Source organism: Oreochromis aureus, linkage group 17 (genome assembly GCF_013358895.1).
Source record: "Oreochromis aureus strain Israel breed Guangdong linkage group 17, ZZ_aureus, whole genome shotgun sequence".
NCBI classification, from domain to species: Eukaryota; Metazoa; Chordata; class Actinopteri; order Cichliformes; family Cichlidae; genus Oreochromis; species Oreochromis aureus.
In genome coordinates this window covers 24,040,728-24,059,494 of record NC_052958.1, presented here as the reverse complement: position 1 = coordinate 24,059,494, position 18,767 = coordinate 24,040,728, and the positions used below count along the sequence as shown (strand labels likewise).

The 18,767-nt window shown below is 38.0% G+C and overlaps 1 protein-coding gene across 1 annotated transcript; it reads left to right on the top strand.

Moving 5' to 3' along the window:
* Nucleotides 1-6,963: 6,963 nt before the first annotated feature.
* rad54l (RAD54 like) lies at nt 6,964-18,032 on the top strand. The gene is made up of 18 exons (XM_031740588.2): nt 6,964-7,282; nt 7,385-7,465; nt 9,262-9,372; nt 9,479-9,539; nt 9,625-9,760; nt 9,976-10,045; nt 10,743-11,031; nt 11,485-11,609; nt 11,690-11,840; nt 11,921-12,047; nt 13,053-13,127; nt 14,937-15,067; nt 15,248-15,358; nt 15,664-15,787; nt 15,864-15,942; nt 16,024-16,203; nt 16,335-16,498; nt 17,719-18,032. The coding sequence occupies exons 1-18, from the start codon at nt 7,280-7,282 to the stop codon at nt 17,918-17,920; spliced, it is 2,220 nt and encodes a 739-aa protein (XP_031596448.1). The 5' UTR covers nt 6,964-7,279; the 3' UTR covers nt 17,921-18,032.
* Nucleotides 18,033-18,767: the final 735 nt, after the last annotated feature.

Sequence of the window (18,767 nt, the reverse complement as noted above, 5' to 3'; positions counted from 1 at the left end):
CTCGATGGGGCTTGGTAGTTACAAATACAACAATATATCTTTTAAATATAAAATGTTGAATTTTCACAGTGAAAAACTGATGCTGACATGATGGCAGAGCTGGTTGGACTATATCCATTTATCTGTAGAGGGTGTTTCAACGAGGACCAAGTGTTTTCAGATAAACACATGATGAAAAGTAACAAGACTGGATATATTAACATTTTCCCATTAATATATACTTAATAATATGCTCAAGGTTGTCGAAAACACTGAAAATCCTCTAAAATTTCCATTCCCTACTGTTTGTTCTGTCTTTATACTAGACAGTATACAGTTCTTGTAAAGGATGATTCACTGAATCTCCTTACACTAGATGTTATCTAAGTCTGACCATGAACACCACACCTACTTACACCAGTGCAACTCAATGCATTATTGTAAATTCACAACAGTATAAGAAGGTAACCCATTTATCCTGGACGACACTGCCTTTTGATTGGAATAATACAAAGTTAGTTACCTCAGTTTGTTTTGCAGGAGGTTTTACAACATAAATAAAACACAACTTTATCTTTATCTTTACATTTAAGCTCTTTTCTTCCTCTCCTGTCTTTCTTCCATCTTTCTCTGAGTGAATTTATCTCACAATCTTCTTTCCCTGAGAAATACAGCATTTCATTAGCTAGCAGACACAGTATTCAAGTATTCAACAAACTGCACATAGTGTATTTGCTGTTATTTGAAAAAAGTGCTGCATTTGAAAAACAAATGTTACTGCTTTTAATGCTTGCTACTCTTGTGCTAGGTAGATGCTGAAGTACCGCAACAACATTTTGTGGACATCTGCAGTCGTTCTATCCCACTTTAACCCCTGAGCACAGTGCTATAAATGATGCATAAATTATGTTTTTGCCTCTTTCACTTGTTTGTATGCAATAAGCCCTGGTGACAGATACATGAATAGGATTGCCTTTTCTGTGTAATTGTCCCCTCCATTTCAGCTCAAATTGGTTTATTGGTTGACCGTGTGCAGCGACGTAAAATAAAAACTTCCCTCAGGTGGATTAAACAGAAATTAAGGAGTCAGTTTTGAAAATATAAGGAGTAGAAAGTACATGTGTTTGTGTAAAAATGTGGGAAGAAGAAAACGGTCAGACAATAAATACTCTGATGGAGGCATCGGAGAGCAAATTGGGATTATTATCTTGCCCAAAGATATTTACATATACTGGAGCAGATGAGGATCAAACCACCAACCTGATGAGGTGACCTGCTCCATCACCTACAGTGACAGCCACCTCATTCCCTTTTGTCCTTTCTGTGCAGTTTGTCACAAAACAGCAACCTGTGCAGCTGGGGAAGTGACTTTTATAAAATGGAAATTTAAAGCTCAAGAGAGTGTTTACATGTAATGTCCTAATCTATGTTACAGCTTTTGAATCATCATCCAAAACTGGATTGGATTGGATCTCATTTAAATATGGAGGGCCACAAGTACTGAAAACTGAATAAATTCATCACTAGTGAATTCATTAATGTGATGTGATATTAATTAATAAACATGGGAAATAATTAATATTTAAGTGATTAAATATCAGTTTATTTCCTTAAAAATATAATTCATGTATTCATTTCCTGTGTGTTTTAACTGACGAATTGTTAATTATTTCACAATTTAATTCATTATTTCAATGTTCTTGTGCTGCAGTGATCATGAAGTAATTTTATCTGTCAACCTCACCCATGAAAGTCAGGTGGTGGGGCTAATGCTGAGTGAGTACAAACCATTGTGTGGTGCAGGGGCATAATTTCCAGGGGGGTTAGGGGTGTTATGACCCCCCCCCCCAATAATCAGACCCTACCAATATAACCCCCCTCCCAATAAAATTATGAATGATCTTGCATAAATAGGCTGTTGATTTTCTTTACTCACTTCAGTTATTACCAGCAAAACTGTTGCAGGTTTAATCATCTGGGAATTTACCCAGATTTATTTATTTATTTAGACAGAGATCTTGACCCCCCCCAATGTTCAGCACAAAGTTACACCGATGTGTCCAATTTTTTGTGGGCATTTCTCAATAGGCCTACACACAGACCATATAGACTTGTGTGTATCCAAACGACATGTAAAGTTTTAAAATACTCTGTTTCTGTGTCACCAAATAAAGTTTTAGATCATGTTAAATTACAACATAAAAAGCAGAACATGTAATTATACGTGAAAAGTCTGAGAGAGAGAGAGAGAGAGAGAGAGAGAGAGAGGTTGGACATCGAGTGATTCGATGGGGAGAAGAAGAGGATGTAAAACTGTATAAAAACAATTACGTTTTATTTCCTCAGGATTTCGTCAAAGTGAGCAGAAGATTAGAAGACCCTGGAATATGTGCTGGATTTTACAGAGGATTTAGCTTCTTTTTTTTAATCCACTGTAGTTTAAAAATTCGATTTACTTTTTTTGATTTGCTCTACTCATTGCTCCTGTATTGGACTGGAACTTGGAGGAAGTTTGGGAACTTTTTTGGAGTTCTGCATCCTCAAAGGGATTTTATTCTGCATGGCTAGGGAAAGAATTAATCTGCGGTGGGTATATTTAGCAGCAGTTTAGAATTGATTGTTTCAGTTGTTTTTTTTATTTTTTTGTTTTTTTGTTTTGTTTTTTTTACAATTTTTCCTTTTCTTTAAAATTTAAAAGGATTTGATTATGTCATTATTATAAATTGATAAAACTGGTTATATAAAATATAACGAAATGTGGAGACTATTTCAGCAAAAGTATCATGAAGTGCAGATCTGTCTGGAGTTCAGCTGTCAGTTTGTCCATGGGGAGCTCTGCTCAGAGAGGGTTAGGGAAGGGAGACATTAACTTGAAACTTAATATTAAAAAATATTTTTTAGTATTCATTCATGCACTTCAGTGAAATATGAAGAGTTTCGGTGTGTTAGAAACCTCAACATTATTAATTTATAAAAACAAAGCTACAATTTTAAAAACAGTGAAGTAAATAGGGTGAGGTCGATGCTTCTATTAGCTATTTGCCGATCTATAAGCATTTATAACAGTCAATAAATTAACATTAAATCAGTAAAGGTGAGATGGGTGAAACTCCCTTCAACCATGTTATGAGTGTTGATCTTGCATAATTTTTCCACTAGAGGGCTCTCTGAAACTTTCGTGTTGGCAAGAGAGATGCTTGGACATCCACAATAACAACCTTGTAATAATATGATAGTGAAGTTTATTTTTAAATTTCACACTCATATTATTTTTGTGAGCCATGAATACACATAATTCTTTATATTTTTTTCTGTGTCTGAAAAAAAAATCCAATTTTCAAATCACCAAATATCATTATTGGCTCTTCATTCCTACCATCACCAAGAGCTTGCTGATAGGGAATCACGTTTGATGGTTACGGATCCTTTTCTACAGCTGACAGATGCTGAGATGATGGTTGCCAACAGCGGTTGCTGTGAACTGAAGTCAAAGTCCAAAACTGGTGGTTAGTATCGAAAAGAACAACAGGTAGACCAAAGACATGGTCAAAGCTCACTGAATGGAAGTGAAGGCTCAGTAATTAAAATTATTTGAATTAAAATTAAAATTGCGCGGTAATTGAATTATACAGACTCAAAGTAGTGGCATTTATTCATGACCTGATTCCTTATTAAACAACAACAACGATAACAAACATTTAGGGGATTAGAATACAAAAGTTTGTTTGTATAATTTCCTCTACTTGTTACAACATTAAGAACCTTTAGTCTGTAGTTTATAAGCTGTTCTGTTACTAAGTTTCAATCGTTGTTACTTGATAGTACCTAGTGTGTCTGGCTCGGCAGACCTAGGATGATCCAAGAAGTATGGTCCCCACATCACTGTATGGATCATCACATGCAGGGATGCCACATTGGGTCTTGAGTCAAGCAGGATCTCATCAAACTTGGAGCTTGGCAGAACGCTAATGCTCAGGACAGTGATGCAGTTGCAGGATCTGTAAGATAGCTGTTTCAGGGCTCTGGCCAGTGTAAATATCAACACTTCACCGAGTTCTTTTGATTCCTCAGAGGCATCCGATGGAAGACAAAACACTGCTCGATAGATCATTTAACACTTTATTTCTCTTTCACATTACTTCTAGACGCGAGATGCGTCCTGCATGACACACTGCTGCGGATCTCAAAATGGTGGTGTGCCCCCAACAGTTTTATTACAGAAGCTCTCTCATTCTAGTCTAAACAACAGTGTCTCAGTAACTTTCCACTAGAGATGGTCCCCTCTTATCTACATTTTCCCAGGCAAGCGTGAGCGAGAGTCTGCAGCTTTCTACTCCCCAAGGACACATGGTCTCATGCCTTTATTTTTCAGGGCTGTGTCCACTTAATACTACACTATATAATTTTATAACACTTATTAATAAAAAACATAGCATTATTGAGGCACTGAAAAATTATTCCCAACACCAGCGACAATACATCAAAGTCACTAGAAGTTGCTGCACAGGAAAAACAAAAAGGAGATAATTTCTGTTAGATAGAACAAGTGTTTCCCCCAATTTTCATAATGAAACTGTGATTCAAAGAATCTAACATAATAATGCTGCTTACAGATGTCATATATTTAACTTTGACCCTGTGACCCCTGCTGTTTGAAGTCAAAAGTGATTTCCTCTCAAAGCTCCTAATCTCAGGGAAAAGGTTGTAATTACCTGATTAGTTACTCTTCTCATCCGCACATGTAAGGGCAGTACGACTCTTCTGACAGAAACAGAAGAGGTGGCAGCACCACCTTGCATGCAAAGACCATAGTCTGTCCATTTGCAGCCTCTGCGACACCTCAGCTGGAGTTAGGGGTTAAAATCCCAAAACTATAATTAGTATTTGATATTTATATTTCAGGCTGAAGTATTTTTAAAAGACTTTGAGATTTAAAATGAAAAAAAAAAAAAGTGTTATTATATAATATTTTTACATCTGTTTGTGGGAAGATGGCAATATTTGTCCTTAGGGTAAAAAGAGTCGGGATTTTTATGGATAAGTTGGATTTTACATTCTTTTGATAGCTTTCATTCTTAAATATTTTCAGCTGTTAAAATGTAAAAACGTAAAAATAGATGCATGAAACTTTTCCCAGCTCGAGACTCTGCCTTTCTGGGAACATCTCAGGCCCTCCCAGGTATGGGGGCCTATCTACCCCACCACACTCCCTACTGGTGGCTGGTGGCTGATGCCCTCAGGCATCGGTGCTTTGCTTGTTCTCATTGTCTGGGGCTGGGTGCTCAGGTATGTACTGGCTCACTCCTGGTGGCTGCTTGCCGGGGCTGGGTGCCCGTGGCTCAGTCGGAAGTCTTCTGGGAGCTGGGGGGCTCTCGGACCTCGGGCCTCTGGGCCTGGTGCTCGGTCCACTCTGGCTACTGGCAGAGCCCACGGGCACATCACTGCAGCCCCCTGTGGCTTCTGCACCATGGCTGCTGGGTGACCCCATGTCTGGGGCTCTCGTCAGTTTTTTCCAGGAGGGTGGCACGGTTGCCCCTCTGATGGTCCTCCTTGGGCTCTTGCGCTCTGGTGGCCTCTGGATGTCTGGGGCCTGGATCTCCTCTATGCCTGCTTCATGCCCTGGGGGATGGGGCTATGGCTCCCCACACCCTCTAGCAGATCTAACGATCTGCTAGAGGGTGTGCCAGGGTGGTTTTGATGCCCCCAATCATTATTGTCTCTTATCATTAACAGAAATAAGAATAGGCAGCGAGTGGGTTGCTGCTTGTCTGAATCATTAAGAAGTGACAATAGTTTTAATGTAATGCAAATTATACAGACAGTTGAGCAAGCAGCACTCTTACTGTAAAAGTTGAATTTGCCCTGAAAAATTAATGTAGTGATTTACCAGAGATGTGCAAAGCGTGGAAGGAGATAAAGAAAAATATGTACAACTGGTTCACAGTGGGCAATTTACTGCATTTTAAAATTATGCAATCCATACATTATTAGTAAAACTAGTTTTAAGACATCTATATAGTACATTTTATGAACGTGTTAATTTTTTTTATTCATCATCAGTCTTAAGAAAGCCGAAAAGGGCTTCAGTCAGTTCCTACATTTTAATACAGTTTCCCATACATTCTGCATTGTTTTGTCAAACGTTGCTTTAACTATCACCCTGACATTTGTGGTCATGAAGGGAGTCAATCCTGGTGTTAAGCTACTTTAAGGACATCACAGAGGCCCTGTTGCACCCCCTGCAGTTTGCTTACGGGGTAAAAAGGTTGGTTGAGTGTTAGGAAACCGACAGAGAACATGCATACCCCTCAAATCACGGACATAAACCATCCAAACTGCTGCCGTTAGGCAGGTGCTACAGAGTTCTGTTTACAAAAGCCAGCCACAGCGACAGAATAGAATAATTCTAAATAGTCATTGATTCATATTCACAGTTTAAATAAATCAACATTAGGTGGTGTTAATTTCTAAACTTATTGATCTATCAACACGTTCTAAAAAAATTGGGGAAAAAAACAAAAAACTTTTTCATCGGGACAACCAACCACACCTTTTGTTACAAAGTGTCAGAATGTCATTGATATTACTTTTTGTTACTTTTTGTTCAATTTCAAAACTGAAAAGCATGACTGAGCTTCCTGTCAATGACGGAATGGTTACTGAAGGATGTTTGCAATGTCACTAATAACAGCAACAAATGAGCTGTCACAGATACAATTTTCAAGTACAAAGCTATTATGAAGGTTGTCACATCCCTCTTTTTTTCTCCCCCCCTTTTACTTATTTACCCTTCTTATTTTATTTGTACTGCTAATTGTTACTCTTATTTGCCCTGTATGTCTACTGTACAAACTGAACTGGAATGACCGACTGTTCACTTTATAACTTCAAAAAGTTCTAAAAAAAAATGTCACTAATAACAGACTGAACTCAACAGGTACTCTGCTTCATTGAACAGGACGAATAAAGATCGAGCCTACAACAGTTTGTTGCCCTTCCGGCTTTCCGTAGTGTTGTACAACAATTAGCGCCAAGTTGAATCGAGGAGGAAAATGCGCCGTATACTTTATGTATACTGACGTTATCGTGATTTTGCTATTAACTTAACTATATACACCTAGTAGTGCGTTTCATGTTAACGCTAGGAACACGTATTTGTTAAACGAGTGTTTATAGTACCGGAGGAGTACACCGGCACAGACAAGAAGCAGACAGAGGTGGTAACTACGGACAAACGCTAGCAACACGGTGAGGCGAGACGTCTCAGCATTACCACAGCCACATAGAATAGACGTGGAAAATGGTAAGTAATAAGCCATATCCGTAGTTATTTCATTTGGCCTACACACTACATAAAGGTGTTGATTAACAAATTGTAATGCCAATATATGAACCTCCGTCCCAGCGGAGGAGTCTCGCTCCCAGTCAGATTGCCAAACGCAAGCAGGAGGGAGACTACTGTGAAGATGAGTGGACACATAAACCTGTAAGTACAGGACCACTGCTGTATATCTGGAGCTAAGGTGTTAATGTTGGAGTGCTTTTTGACCTGTGACACACCTTTTCAAACCTGCCTTTAGACATCGTTTCAAATAAGAAAGTAAGCGTTTACTTTCCTATTTAGCCTTTAGGCATGCTAGGAGAATAGGATGTTTTAAATTTTAGGTGTTACATCCCAAGTTGATTTCTTAGATTAAGGTTTTTCCTATTAAAACTTTCAATTCAATTCAGGTTTATTTGTATACAGTGGTCCCTCGCTATAACGCGGTTCGCCTTTCGCGGCCTCGCTGTTTCGCGGATTTTTTTGTGCAATTTTGCATGTTTTTTTTTTTGTTGTTGTTTTTTTTTTTTTTATAGCACATCGTGTTCTGCGACCTGATTGGCTGTAGACCACTGTCAATCCGTCTCCTCCGTACCGTATCTCCTGTACAGCACAGAATGCGTCCAGCTGGTCAAATTTACATAAATCTTTGATCGCTAGCAGTGTGACTCTGAAGTGCTGTACTGTATGTTCATGGGCGTAACTTTGTGCTGAACATTGGGGGGGTCAAGATCTCTGTCTAAATAAATAAATAAATCTGGATAAATTTCCAGATGATTAAACATGCAACTATTTTGCTGGTAATAAGTGAAATGAGTAAAGAAAATCAACAGCCTATTTATGCAAGATAATTCATAATTTTTATTTGAATGAAAAAAAAAAGATCATTCATAATTTTATTGGGGGGGTTATATTGGCTGGGTCTGATTATTGGGGGGGTCATAACACCCCTGACCCCCCTAGAAATTACGCCCCTGTGTATGCTTGTAAGTTTTCTCCCCAAAAAACACAATGTCAACAAAACTTTTTGCACTGTCAAATGTACCTGTGGGTGCCTTTGGTTTCATTCTATAATACTGGACTTATTTTTCTACGAAGGTTTGAACTTTGAGAGTGTTTAAACAAGAGAGATAGATGTGAAAATGTTCGTGCCTGTCTGAGAAAAGTGTATAAAGTGTGTAGTGAGCGGTTTTACAGCCTTAAAACATCTATAATAATTGTAAAATATAAAGTTGGCTATTTCGCGGATTTCACCTATCGCGGGTTATTTTTAGAACGTAACTCCCGCGATAAACGAGGGACCACTGTAGCGCCAAATCACAACAACAGTCGTCTCAAGACGCTTAATATTGTAAGGTAAAGATGCTACAGTAATTTTATATGTTTAATTATACAAATATGAGTTATACACATCCATCCAGCCATCAATTTTTTCCACTCGTGTATGTTATTATAAGACTGTAACCAGCTTCCTCATTAGTGTTTTTGTTTTTAAAAGACACACACACACACACACACACACACACACACAAAAATATAATGTGCTCATTTTTTTCAGGAATTATGAATTACAAAACAAACATCCAGAAATGTCAGTGTATGAACAGGGATTCAAACCATCAACTGTGACCTAATAGTTTGGTGCTTTGACCTCCTATGTTTGGCTTTCTCCAGTTGCTCACCTGATACCCACCCATACATAACAGGCTAGCTGTGTCTGCCCTGTCTGGGCCAAATTCTAATACCAAGGTGCATGCAGAGGTGTTTGAAGGATTTTCAAAAAATATCTTTTAGATTATATATATTGTAGAAAATTGGAGCAGTGGTTAACCTGCTGAATGTTTTTTTTTTTTTTTTTGTAAGAGCTATGGAAGAAAGTGAGGGACCTAATTTATGGTGTATGCCATTTACAGATATTTAAAAAAAAACATTTTAATTATTTATTTATATTTTTTATGCAGGAGAAAAGAAGAAAAGGCGATAATGAAATGAGAGAGAACCACATTTCTTTCCATAGAAAGCCTCTGACGCAGATCAACAACCGTCCTGCATGTATGGATGGTGAAAAACATGTAAGCATTGTTGAAAGCTGTCAGATAAATATCTTTGTATAGATTTTGTATGTGAATAAAGTTTAATGATTTAACGAGGCTTACCTGTTAAAAATCTTTTCTGCAGGAGGCATTTATTCAAAGTATCCTGTCCAAGCCGTTTAAAATTCCTATTCCAAATTATGCAGGTAACATTTTTCTCTCACTATGGTTCTTTCAGTTTTTGTACAGCAGTTAAATTACTTCACTGCTGTGTTAATGAAATACCCACAGGATCACTGGGAATCAGGGCACTTGGTTTAAAGCGTGCAGGAGTGAGAAGACCACTCCATGATCCTTTTGCCGAAGATGCTCTGATTCTTTACGAGCCTCCAGCTCTGAGTGCCCATGACCTGATCAAAGCTGACAAGTAGGTCAAAAACACAACTCCTTCTCCAATACATCATCTTTACTTGTTTGTCAAAGTTGAAACAGGCCCATTTGTACATGAGATTTTAAGTGAGTGCTTGAAAACTAGCACATGGTACTAGCAGAAAGTTTATTAATTGATTTATATCAGAGTGCTGTTCATGTTTGTGATTTAAAAAATACTCGTGTGACACGAGCTATCTTTGCTCTTTTCAGAGAAAAACTACCCGTTCATGTGGTTGTGGATCCAGTGTTAGGCAAAGTGCTCAGACCCCATCAGAGACAGGTAAACACAAGATATCTTTACACATAAACTACTCTATGCTACTGTATTGCACATATCATACAACAGTATCATAGTATTAAACATATACTGTGGAATATTTCATGCTTGACTCTAGATTTACAAAAACAAATCATCTCTAAATTATTATAAGAGAAGAAAATGTTAGTCATATTAACCAAGAATATTAAAAAACTGTAAAGTAAAAGTTTTTGTCTTTAAATACTTACTTTAAATTAAAGTCTTCATTTGTTTCCACACATGTTTAGAGGCATTGCTAAATTTGTTTGTAAAATATGAATTCAGGTATGAAAATGGTAATGAATCACAGATTTGTTATTCTTAATGTCTTCAACTGTTTTGGTTGTTGTCACAGTGTGCTTTTGTGGTCACTAGTGTAAATCATCAAACAGACTCTCCAAAGTTACCTTCACACCTGTTGCACACACATTTTGATTTGCAACATTAACATCTCTGAAAATTTAACATTGTATTTGCACCTCATGGCACAGCTAACCACAAATTCAGCTTGTTTCAGTCCTCCAAAAGTAGTTTGGAAGCTGCTTCTGAAACTTTGATATCTTATGCCAACTAGTAGGAAGACAGTGAAGTGCGACTCAGCTCCAAAAAAGCAGTGTAGTTCACCTTAAGTCATATTTTTTTCTTTGAAGTTCACATTGAATGTCTTTAATTTCTTAAGGGTGTAAAGTTCATGTGGGAGTGTGTGACGGGCCGACGCATACCAGGATCTTATGGCTGCATCATGGCAGATGAGATGGGGTTGGGAAAGACCTTGCAGTGCATCACCCTCATGTGGACCCTGCTACGCCAAAGCCCTGATACTAAGCCAGAGATAGACAAGGCCATTGTGGTGTCACCTTCGAGCTTGGTACATAACTGGTATAATGAAGTCAGAAAGTGGCTGGGAACACGTATCACACCATTGGCCATTGATGGAGGATCAAAGGAAGGCATTAATAAACAACTAGGTATTTAACTTTCATTTCTCTTTCATTATAAACATCCACAGAAAGGTTGTTGGAAAAGCCTTGTGATGGACCAAAGTTCTAGTCTTAGCTCCTGTCTCTTCAAGCCCTCCCTGTTAAAAAGCTTAGTCTCTGATTGGTCAGCTGGCCAAGCAAAAACTGGCAAAAGAAGTGTATCCCCAGATTGTCTGAGTATAATAATCTTTGATCTCAGAATTATATCCTTTGCTAGCTTAAGGAAGACCTTTCAGTGATTGTCAGTGAAATGGTTTTTTTCAGTAGAATAAAAATATTCTAAACATTGTCATAGAGTGTACATGATTGAAATTGTTGCCCAGGCAGACTTTAGTTTAAGAGAAGATGGTTTTACTTGAGAGCTATTGCTGATATTGTTTAAATAGCAAAACATGATTAGCTTTCCCTAAAGGGTCATTTGTTTGTTTTCTGTTCTTTCAGAGAGTTTCGTTTCGCAGCGCAGCTTGAGAGCACACACACCCATCCTCATCATTTCATATGAGACATTTCGACTGCATGCTGAGGTTCTGCACAGGGGAAAAGTTGGACTTATCATCTGTGACGAAGTATTTCACTCTATCTATACAATTCAGAGCTATCAAGAACTCTCGAAGTTAGGATGTAACGGTACTATTGTATGCTACAGGGCCATCGGCTTAAGAACTCTGATAACCAGACATATCAGGCCCTGAACACCATGAGTGCCCAGAGGAGAGTGCTGATATCAGGCACACCCATACAGAATGACCTTCTGGAGTACTTCAGCCTGGTCCACTTTGTTAATGCTGGTATTCTTGGTAAGCAGCATTACAAATACAGAAATAGGTAAAAAGCTCTTTTCTGATCAGATTTGTTTAACGTTTCATCTGGATGGCAGGCACATCCCAGGAATTTAAAAAGCGATTCGAACTTCCCATCCTTAAGGGACGGGATGCAGATGCCAGTGATAAAGAAAGACTGAGTGGGGAAGAAAAACTGAAGGAGCTAATCAGCATAGTCAACAGGTAAGTTCATGCAACACGACACTAAAGTACTTTACCTTATAATATAAACTGCCTTGAGGCAGGTGCTGGTGCTATTTTCTTAGTAAATATATTTTTAAGAGTGCTATTGACATGAAATTCTCACCAGATGTCAGTAACAATCCATTCAATCCACTCATGTAAAGAACCCATAGCTGTTCATAAATTAAGTTATGTGTAATAATGAGAAATGATACAGGAAAAAAGTATTTGACACACTTCCTGAAATTGATTTCATACTTCATACAAAAGCCTTTGATGGCAATGACAGCTTCAACATTTCCTGTACGGAGAAACTAGTTTCATGCATTTCTCAGGTTCTGAAGGTTCTGTGGGCCACTTCTATGAACTCTGAGCTTTAGGTCTTTCCACAGATTTTCATTTCAATTCAGGTCAGGTGATTGGCTGGGTAATTGCAGCAGCTTTATTTTCTTTCTCTGAAACCAATTGAAAGTTTCCTCGGCTGCATGTTTGGCATCATTGTCTTGCTGAAATGTCCACACTTGTTTCATCTTGTTCAAAAAGCAGCATAGGGGGTTTTGAATGGCTCCCCCTCCCCCCAGACAACATAGCCCCTGGGATCCTTGGGACACACACAGAGGGGATGAAACTTTATTTAATCCTATGACCTGTTCCTTTAATTTCTAGGCTTTTAGCTTTTATTTTGATTTCTTTTAAGATATAATTTTGTAATTTAATGCAGAATGTTTTTGTTTCATTATCTGATTTTCATAGATTAGATTTAAAATGAGATTATGCAGGATAATCTGTCTCTGATACATTTGGAGAAACAACTATTTTAATTGTGTTAATTAAATTATATTAATTTCTGCTCCTTTGTTTTGTCTTTGTCAGACAGAGTCAATTAAACATAAGCATCCTAAAATTAATTATTTATTTATATGTTTTGTGTTTAGACAAATGTCTTCACTAAATTGAGCTCTTTTATTCTGCTTCTGTTATAATGACCATATTCTGTATCAACAGGTGTTTGATAAGGAGGACATCTGATATCTTGTCCAAGTATCTTCCTATGAAAATTGAGCAGATTGTGTGCTGCAGGTAGGTAGATTGGTGCTCAACATGAAGAACCCTCTTTTTTTTTTTTTTTTTAAGCAGAGATAACTTCTTTAATATTTTAATTTTTATAAATTGTCATCACTCTGCTGGCTGGGTGGGTGCTGGGCACCATGGACACCCAACTTTGTGAACACAATAACTTGAGTACGAGGTGATGTAGGGTTTTTTCAGATTGATATTATAGGTGCGTCTATTAAAAATCTTGGTGACTTTGACCTCAAGGTTATTGATCAAGTTGTCTGAAAATCTTGTGAACACGGCGAATCAATTAAGATGAAAATTAGGGTTTTCAAATTGAAACCATACATACATCTACTAAAAATCTCGTGTCAGAGCCAAGTTTTGAAAACACAATAGCTCAAGAAAGCAGTATTGTAGGATTTAAAAAAAAAAAAAAAAAAAAAAAGTTAAAAATTAATAAATGAAAAATACCATGCCTTATATGTAGTACTCAGGAAGGATATCATAGGCTTCTCATACCAACAGCAAAGCTGCATCTGTGGACAGTCTGTGACACTTTGGAATTTGGCAACTTTGATACAATTCATGCATTTTTTTTAAATGTTCATGTTTATCAGTGACACAATATAATCTACCAGCGTCATTGTTTCAGTCTTTTGACAAAATGATATTCAAAGCATTTTTTGAGTAACTATTGTTTTACAGTGAGTTTTTATAATGATGAAATTAAACCTTATGCTGTCAGATTGCTGTAACTGTATGGATCTTAAGGCCAGGGTACAATTTGATATAAGTGTTAAAAGATATTACATGCTTATTGTTTCATTTATTAGTGTTTTACTTTATGTAAACCTGATGTGGAGTGTTCTGTCAGTAATGCTACAGTTTGTAGTGAGAATGATACTGAGGTTCAACAGACTGACTTAAATAGTGCATAGATTAAAGCATAACATTATTTTTTTATTATTTGTTACCAATTACAAATAAGGCTAGTTGATTTGTTTACATAGACCTTGGACAAATAACTGCATCTGCTATTATAGGTGCATAATATCCTCTCATAGGACGCTGAGGTGTAGCACTGCCAGCCACCAGTGTTTTTTACATTTTACATTGCATTTGTTGCTTTTGCAAAATTGAAAATTAGGGTTTTTAAGTGATTATGAAGCTTGCTTAGTTTTAGCAATAAAAAATTATGACCATCCGGTCTAAAACGTAGCTAGCAGAATCGCTAGAATGAAAGTTTTTTTTTTTTTTAAACCTCGTAAAATAGCTCATGTCTCATTTTCTTATGGTGTTGGAAGGACATATTTTTATGTTCCTGCATGCTCTAATTAACACATTGGTTACAATTAGCAGTATTGTTAGAATATTGAACACCTGGTGCAAGATATGAAAAAAATAAGGGTAGGGTTAGTGACTTGCTAATTATATCTTCTAGAACCTGAACTTTTCAGAGGAAACGTACAGAGCAAAATTCTACTCCCAGGAGGCTGAGGGGTAGTATTGGGGCTGCCATAATTTATTTATTTTTCTGATAAATTATGATACTTTTGTTATATACTTGAGGTTTACTCGAGCAGTTTTTGTCCCGATCGTGGAGGACTGGACCAGGTCTTTACCCACTCGAGGATACTCGAGGGAGCATGACTGGTGCCCAACCAGTCTACATGTGTTTTGTAGACTTGAAGAAGGCATTCGAGCATGTCCCTCAGGGTGTCCTGTGGAAGGTGTTTTGGGAGTATGGAGTGTCCCAAAACCAAAATGTAAACAGGATTTAATTTACATGGAATTTCATTTGAATTTGTGTCTCTTTATGGTTCCTTGCAGGCTGACCCCTCTACAGACAGAGCTCTATAAACACTTTCTAAAGCAGGCCAAACCCATTGAGACATTACAAAAGGGCAAAATAAGCGTCTCCTCCCTGTCTTCCATCACATCACTCAAGAAACTGTGCAATCGTAAGTGAGAAAAATGTAACACAAAACGTTGCATCTGTGAACACTACAGTGATCATCAGAAAAATTGTCCTCTCACAATTGAGCTAAAATGTAAACTATTAATAGAAAACAAGATTGTTGTCTTACATCTATGACAATCTTCTGCTTGGAAAAAATACAAATGAGTGCCATCTTTCTCAGATCCAGCTCTTATCTATGAGAAGTGTGTGGAACGTGAGGAGGGATTTGAGGGGGCATTAGAACTTTTTCCTCCAAACTACTCCACCAAAGATGTTGAACCTCAGCTCTCTGGTAAGAACGTGTATCGTGGTGCAGCTCCAAAGTCATCCACACTTACTAGTTGGAAGAAGATCAGCATTAGATTAGTAGAATGTAATCAGAACATAAAGTCATGTGGACAGGGTTGTTTTCACAATTTAATAGCTTGTCTAATGTTTACATTTTACATTTACATAATATTAAAAAAATATTGTTTTATAAGAATGTAAATTTTTTATTGCCTTCCTTTGTTAACCTCCCAAGACCCGAACTCTTCCATGGCATGCATTTTTAATTTCTCTTTGATATTTCTCTATTTATTGCTTTGTTTATTTCAGGGAAAATGCTGGTTCTCGACTACATTCTGGCAATGACAAAGACCACAACAACAGACAAAGTGGTGCTTGTCTCTAACTACACACAGACTCTGGATCTCTTTGAAAAGCTCTGCAGATCTAGAAGGTATATTTGCAGAAATCACTATTTTAAGTGTGTTATTCAAATGATTTTAATTCCTCCTCCTTTATGTCTTTGTCAGATACCTCTATGTTCGGCTGGATGGCACAATGTCCATCAAGAAAAGAGCCAAGATTGTGGAAAAGTTCAACAGCCCATCGGTGAGTTGGAAAATCAGTTTGAAGCAATATTGAGAGCTTTGAAAGATTTCTGAACAGCGTCTGAAGCCATCTTTTTCTCAGAACCCAGAGTTCATCTTCATGCTGAGTAGCAAGGCTGGTGGATGTGGCCTCAATCTGATTGGTGCTAACCGCTTGGTGATGTTTGATCCCGACTGGAACCCAGCGAATGACGAGCAAGCAATGGCTCGAGTGTGGAGAGATGGTCAGAAGAAGACCTGCTACATCTACCGACTTCTCTCTGTCAGTTCAATGCATTTTCAACAATGTTTACGACCTCACATTCAGTGTTTTAGTGCAGCAGGTTACTTTTGAAATCTACACTGAGCTGGTTACAGATTTACCAGTTTTGACATGTGCTTGTTTCCTGATAGACGGGAACAATTGAAGAGAAGATCCTGCAAAGGCAGGCCCATAAAAAAGCCCTGAGCAGCTGTGTGGTGGATGAAGAGCAGGATGTGGAGCGTCACTTCTCTCTGGGCGAACTCCGAGAACTCTTCACTCTCAACGAAGAGACCACTAGTGACACACACGACAAGTACAACACATTTACTCACACACGTTGTCTGTGCTGTTCAGTCTACTAATTGTCCAGAGAACTTAATTTACTCTAGAAATAGTAAATTAAAATTAAAGCCCAAATATCTTGTAGAAATTTTCTTGGCACAGGTGACATAGCTGTAAAAAGTTATGTGTTCTTGTCTGAGTTGAGAGCTCTGTCCAGCTGCAGTTAGATCCTTGCACCTATCATCTTCTGGGCAGCGTATCATGTGCTTTTAGATTTTATGGGCTTTCGTACAAGAACTGACACCAAGTGAGTTTAATGTAAGTTTTCGAGATAATAGTTATTTGAGCAAAACTGAGAGGGTTTGACACTGTCGTAAGAAGTGATTCGAACTTTGCACGTTGTTAGTTATGGCATTTCTGATTGCTAGGTTGACGTGGATGGTAATAGTTTGAAGCCATTATTATGCTATATATGGAATTATTTTTCTATTATAAGTTGCATTCAAGAAAAAACATAATCCAAGAAAATAATTTAATTTCATCGGCACAATAAAATTCTTCGCGTGTAAATTTAACGACCCTCGCATGTAAAACTCAACAGCCACACAAAGAAGCCGTCGCACCTGCCGGGGTGTGCGCTTTGTGGCCACTGCTACAGTTTCTCGGTCTGTACTGATTTATCACCTTTAGCTGCACGTCCCATTAAAGTGAATGTGTTTGCTGCTGACTGAGCAGCTTTTTGGTGGCATGTTTATATTTCTGTTTTGGCTATAATTATAATTGATAGATTATGATGCACGCTTCCTTGCCTCATCCTTGTTATTTAAGGGCATGCAGTATTGTATAACAGATTAATGGGACAGCAGTGCAGAGGCTTCAGAACTTACCTTTGAACTACGCAGTAAATAACCAATCTAACTGTTTGATCAACAGTTCAGGTTATTGTGTTAAAGGATCGCTGCTTCCTATGGGCATCCAGTCAAAAGTCAGTTGATTCACATTAGCAGTATTCCTGTATAAGTGCAAAAAGCCTCCCGCGAGGGCGTGAAACTGTAGCAGCACAAAGCAGACACTGTGTTGATTGCTGCTGAGTTCTTCACACGTGAGAAATTTAATTGCTCCGCTGAAACAAAATGATTTGCTCACGATTATGTCTTTTCTCTGCACAACTTATGATTGAAAAATAATCCCACACTATGGATCATAATGTATGGCACACCCTTAATCAGCCTCTTTCCCCTCCTGTATTAGGTTTCGCTGTCGCCGCTGTGTGAATGGCAGAGAAATAAGACAACCTGACAATGATGCAGACTGTAACAGTGACCTCTCCCATTGGAACCACTGTTCTGACAAGAAGGGCCTGAGGGACCAAGTGCTGAAAGCGTCTTGGGATGCTGCTGTATCCTTTGTCTTCCACCAGCGCTCTCATGAGGACCAGATGGGTGTAGTATAGAAGAAAGAAGACTGAGTTACACGACCACATATGCTGTAAATATGGATATTTATGTTTTGTTGAGTTTTTCCACTTGTTTTAAACAGAAAAAATAAAGGTTGATAATCAGTCATGAAGGCAGTTATTTCTTCACATTTTTGCATTTATGGAAAATGTGCTATGATTTACAAGCTGTGATGCACCTTACTGTATAGATAAAAAAATTTTGTCTGGTTTCAGTTAGTCATCATAGCCTTCTGTAATAGAAAAGAGGTGTGCACCTTCTTTAAGACAGGCATATTACATTAATATGTTATGTTAAGATGTGACTGAGCCCGGGCTGGCTGCTCAGGCTAGCCTGACCACCAGGCACTTGTTGACCAGCCCCTCCCCTGGGCCTGGCTCCAAGCAATGTACCATGGTCTACAGTTGTACTTTCTTTCCACTTGATTGTGTTTTAATAAATGAACAATTATTGAGAATGGACATTTAATATGTGGTCTTTCACAATGTAAATTCTACCTTTGTTCATCGCTGGCTCCGTGAACAGATTCCACTTCAGAGACTAAGTGAACCAACACTTAGAGTGTTGGTTCACCTCCTGCTGGTGATAATGGCACAATATAGATTCTCTGCTGGGGGTATGCATTTTCTATGTGAAGCTTAACTTTGCACTTTTTTTTAAGTAAGGCAAACTGTTGCATTATCACAGGAATGTGCATGTAATATTTTGGTGATTCAGAAAATGTATAAAATGTTTGTACTTAGTTAAACTCTCAAGATCAGAATTGTAACTGTGAGAACACAGAACACACACCAGGGATCAAATTAATTTCACTTTGATCTGCGTTAAACGCAAGCAGTTTCC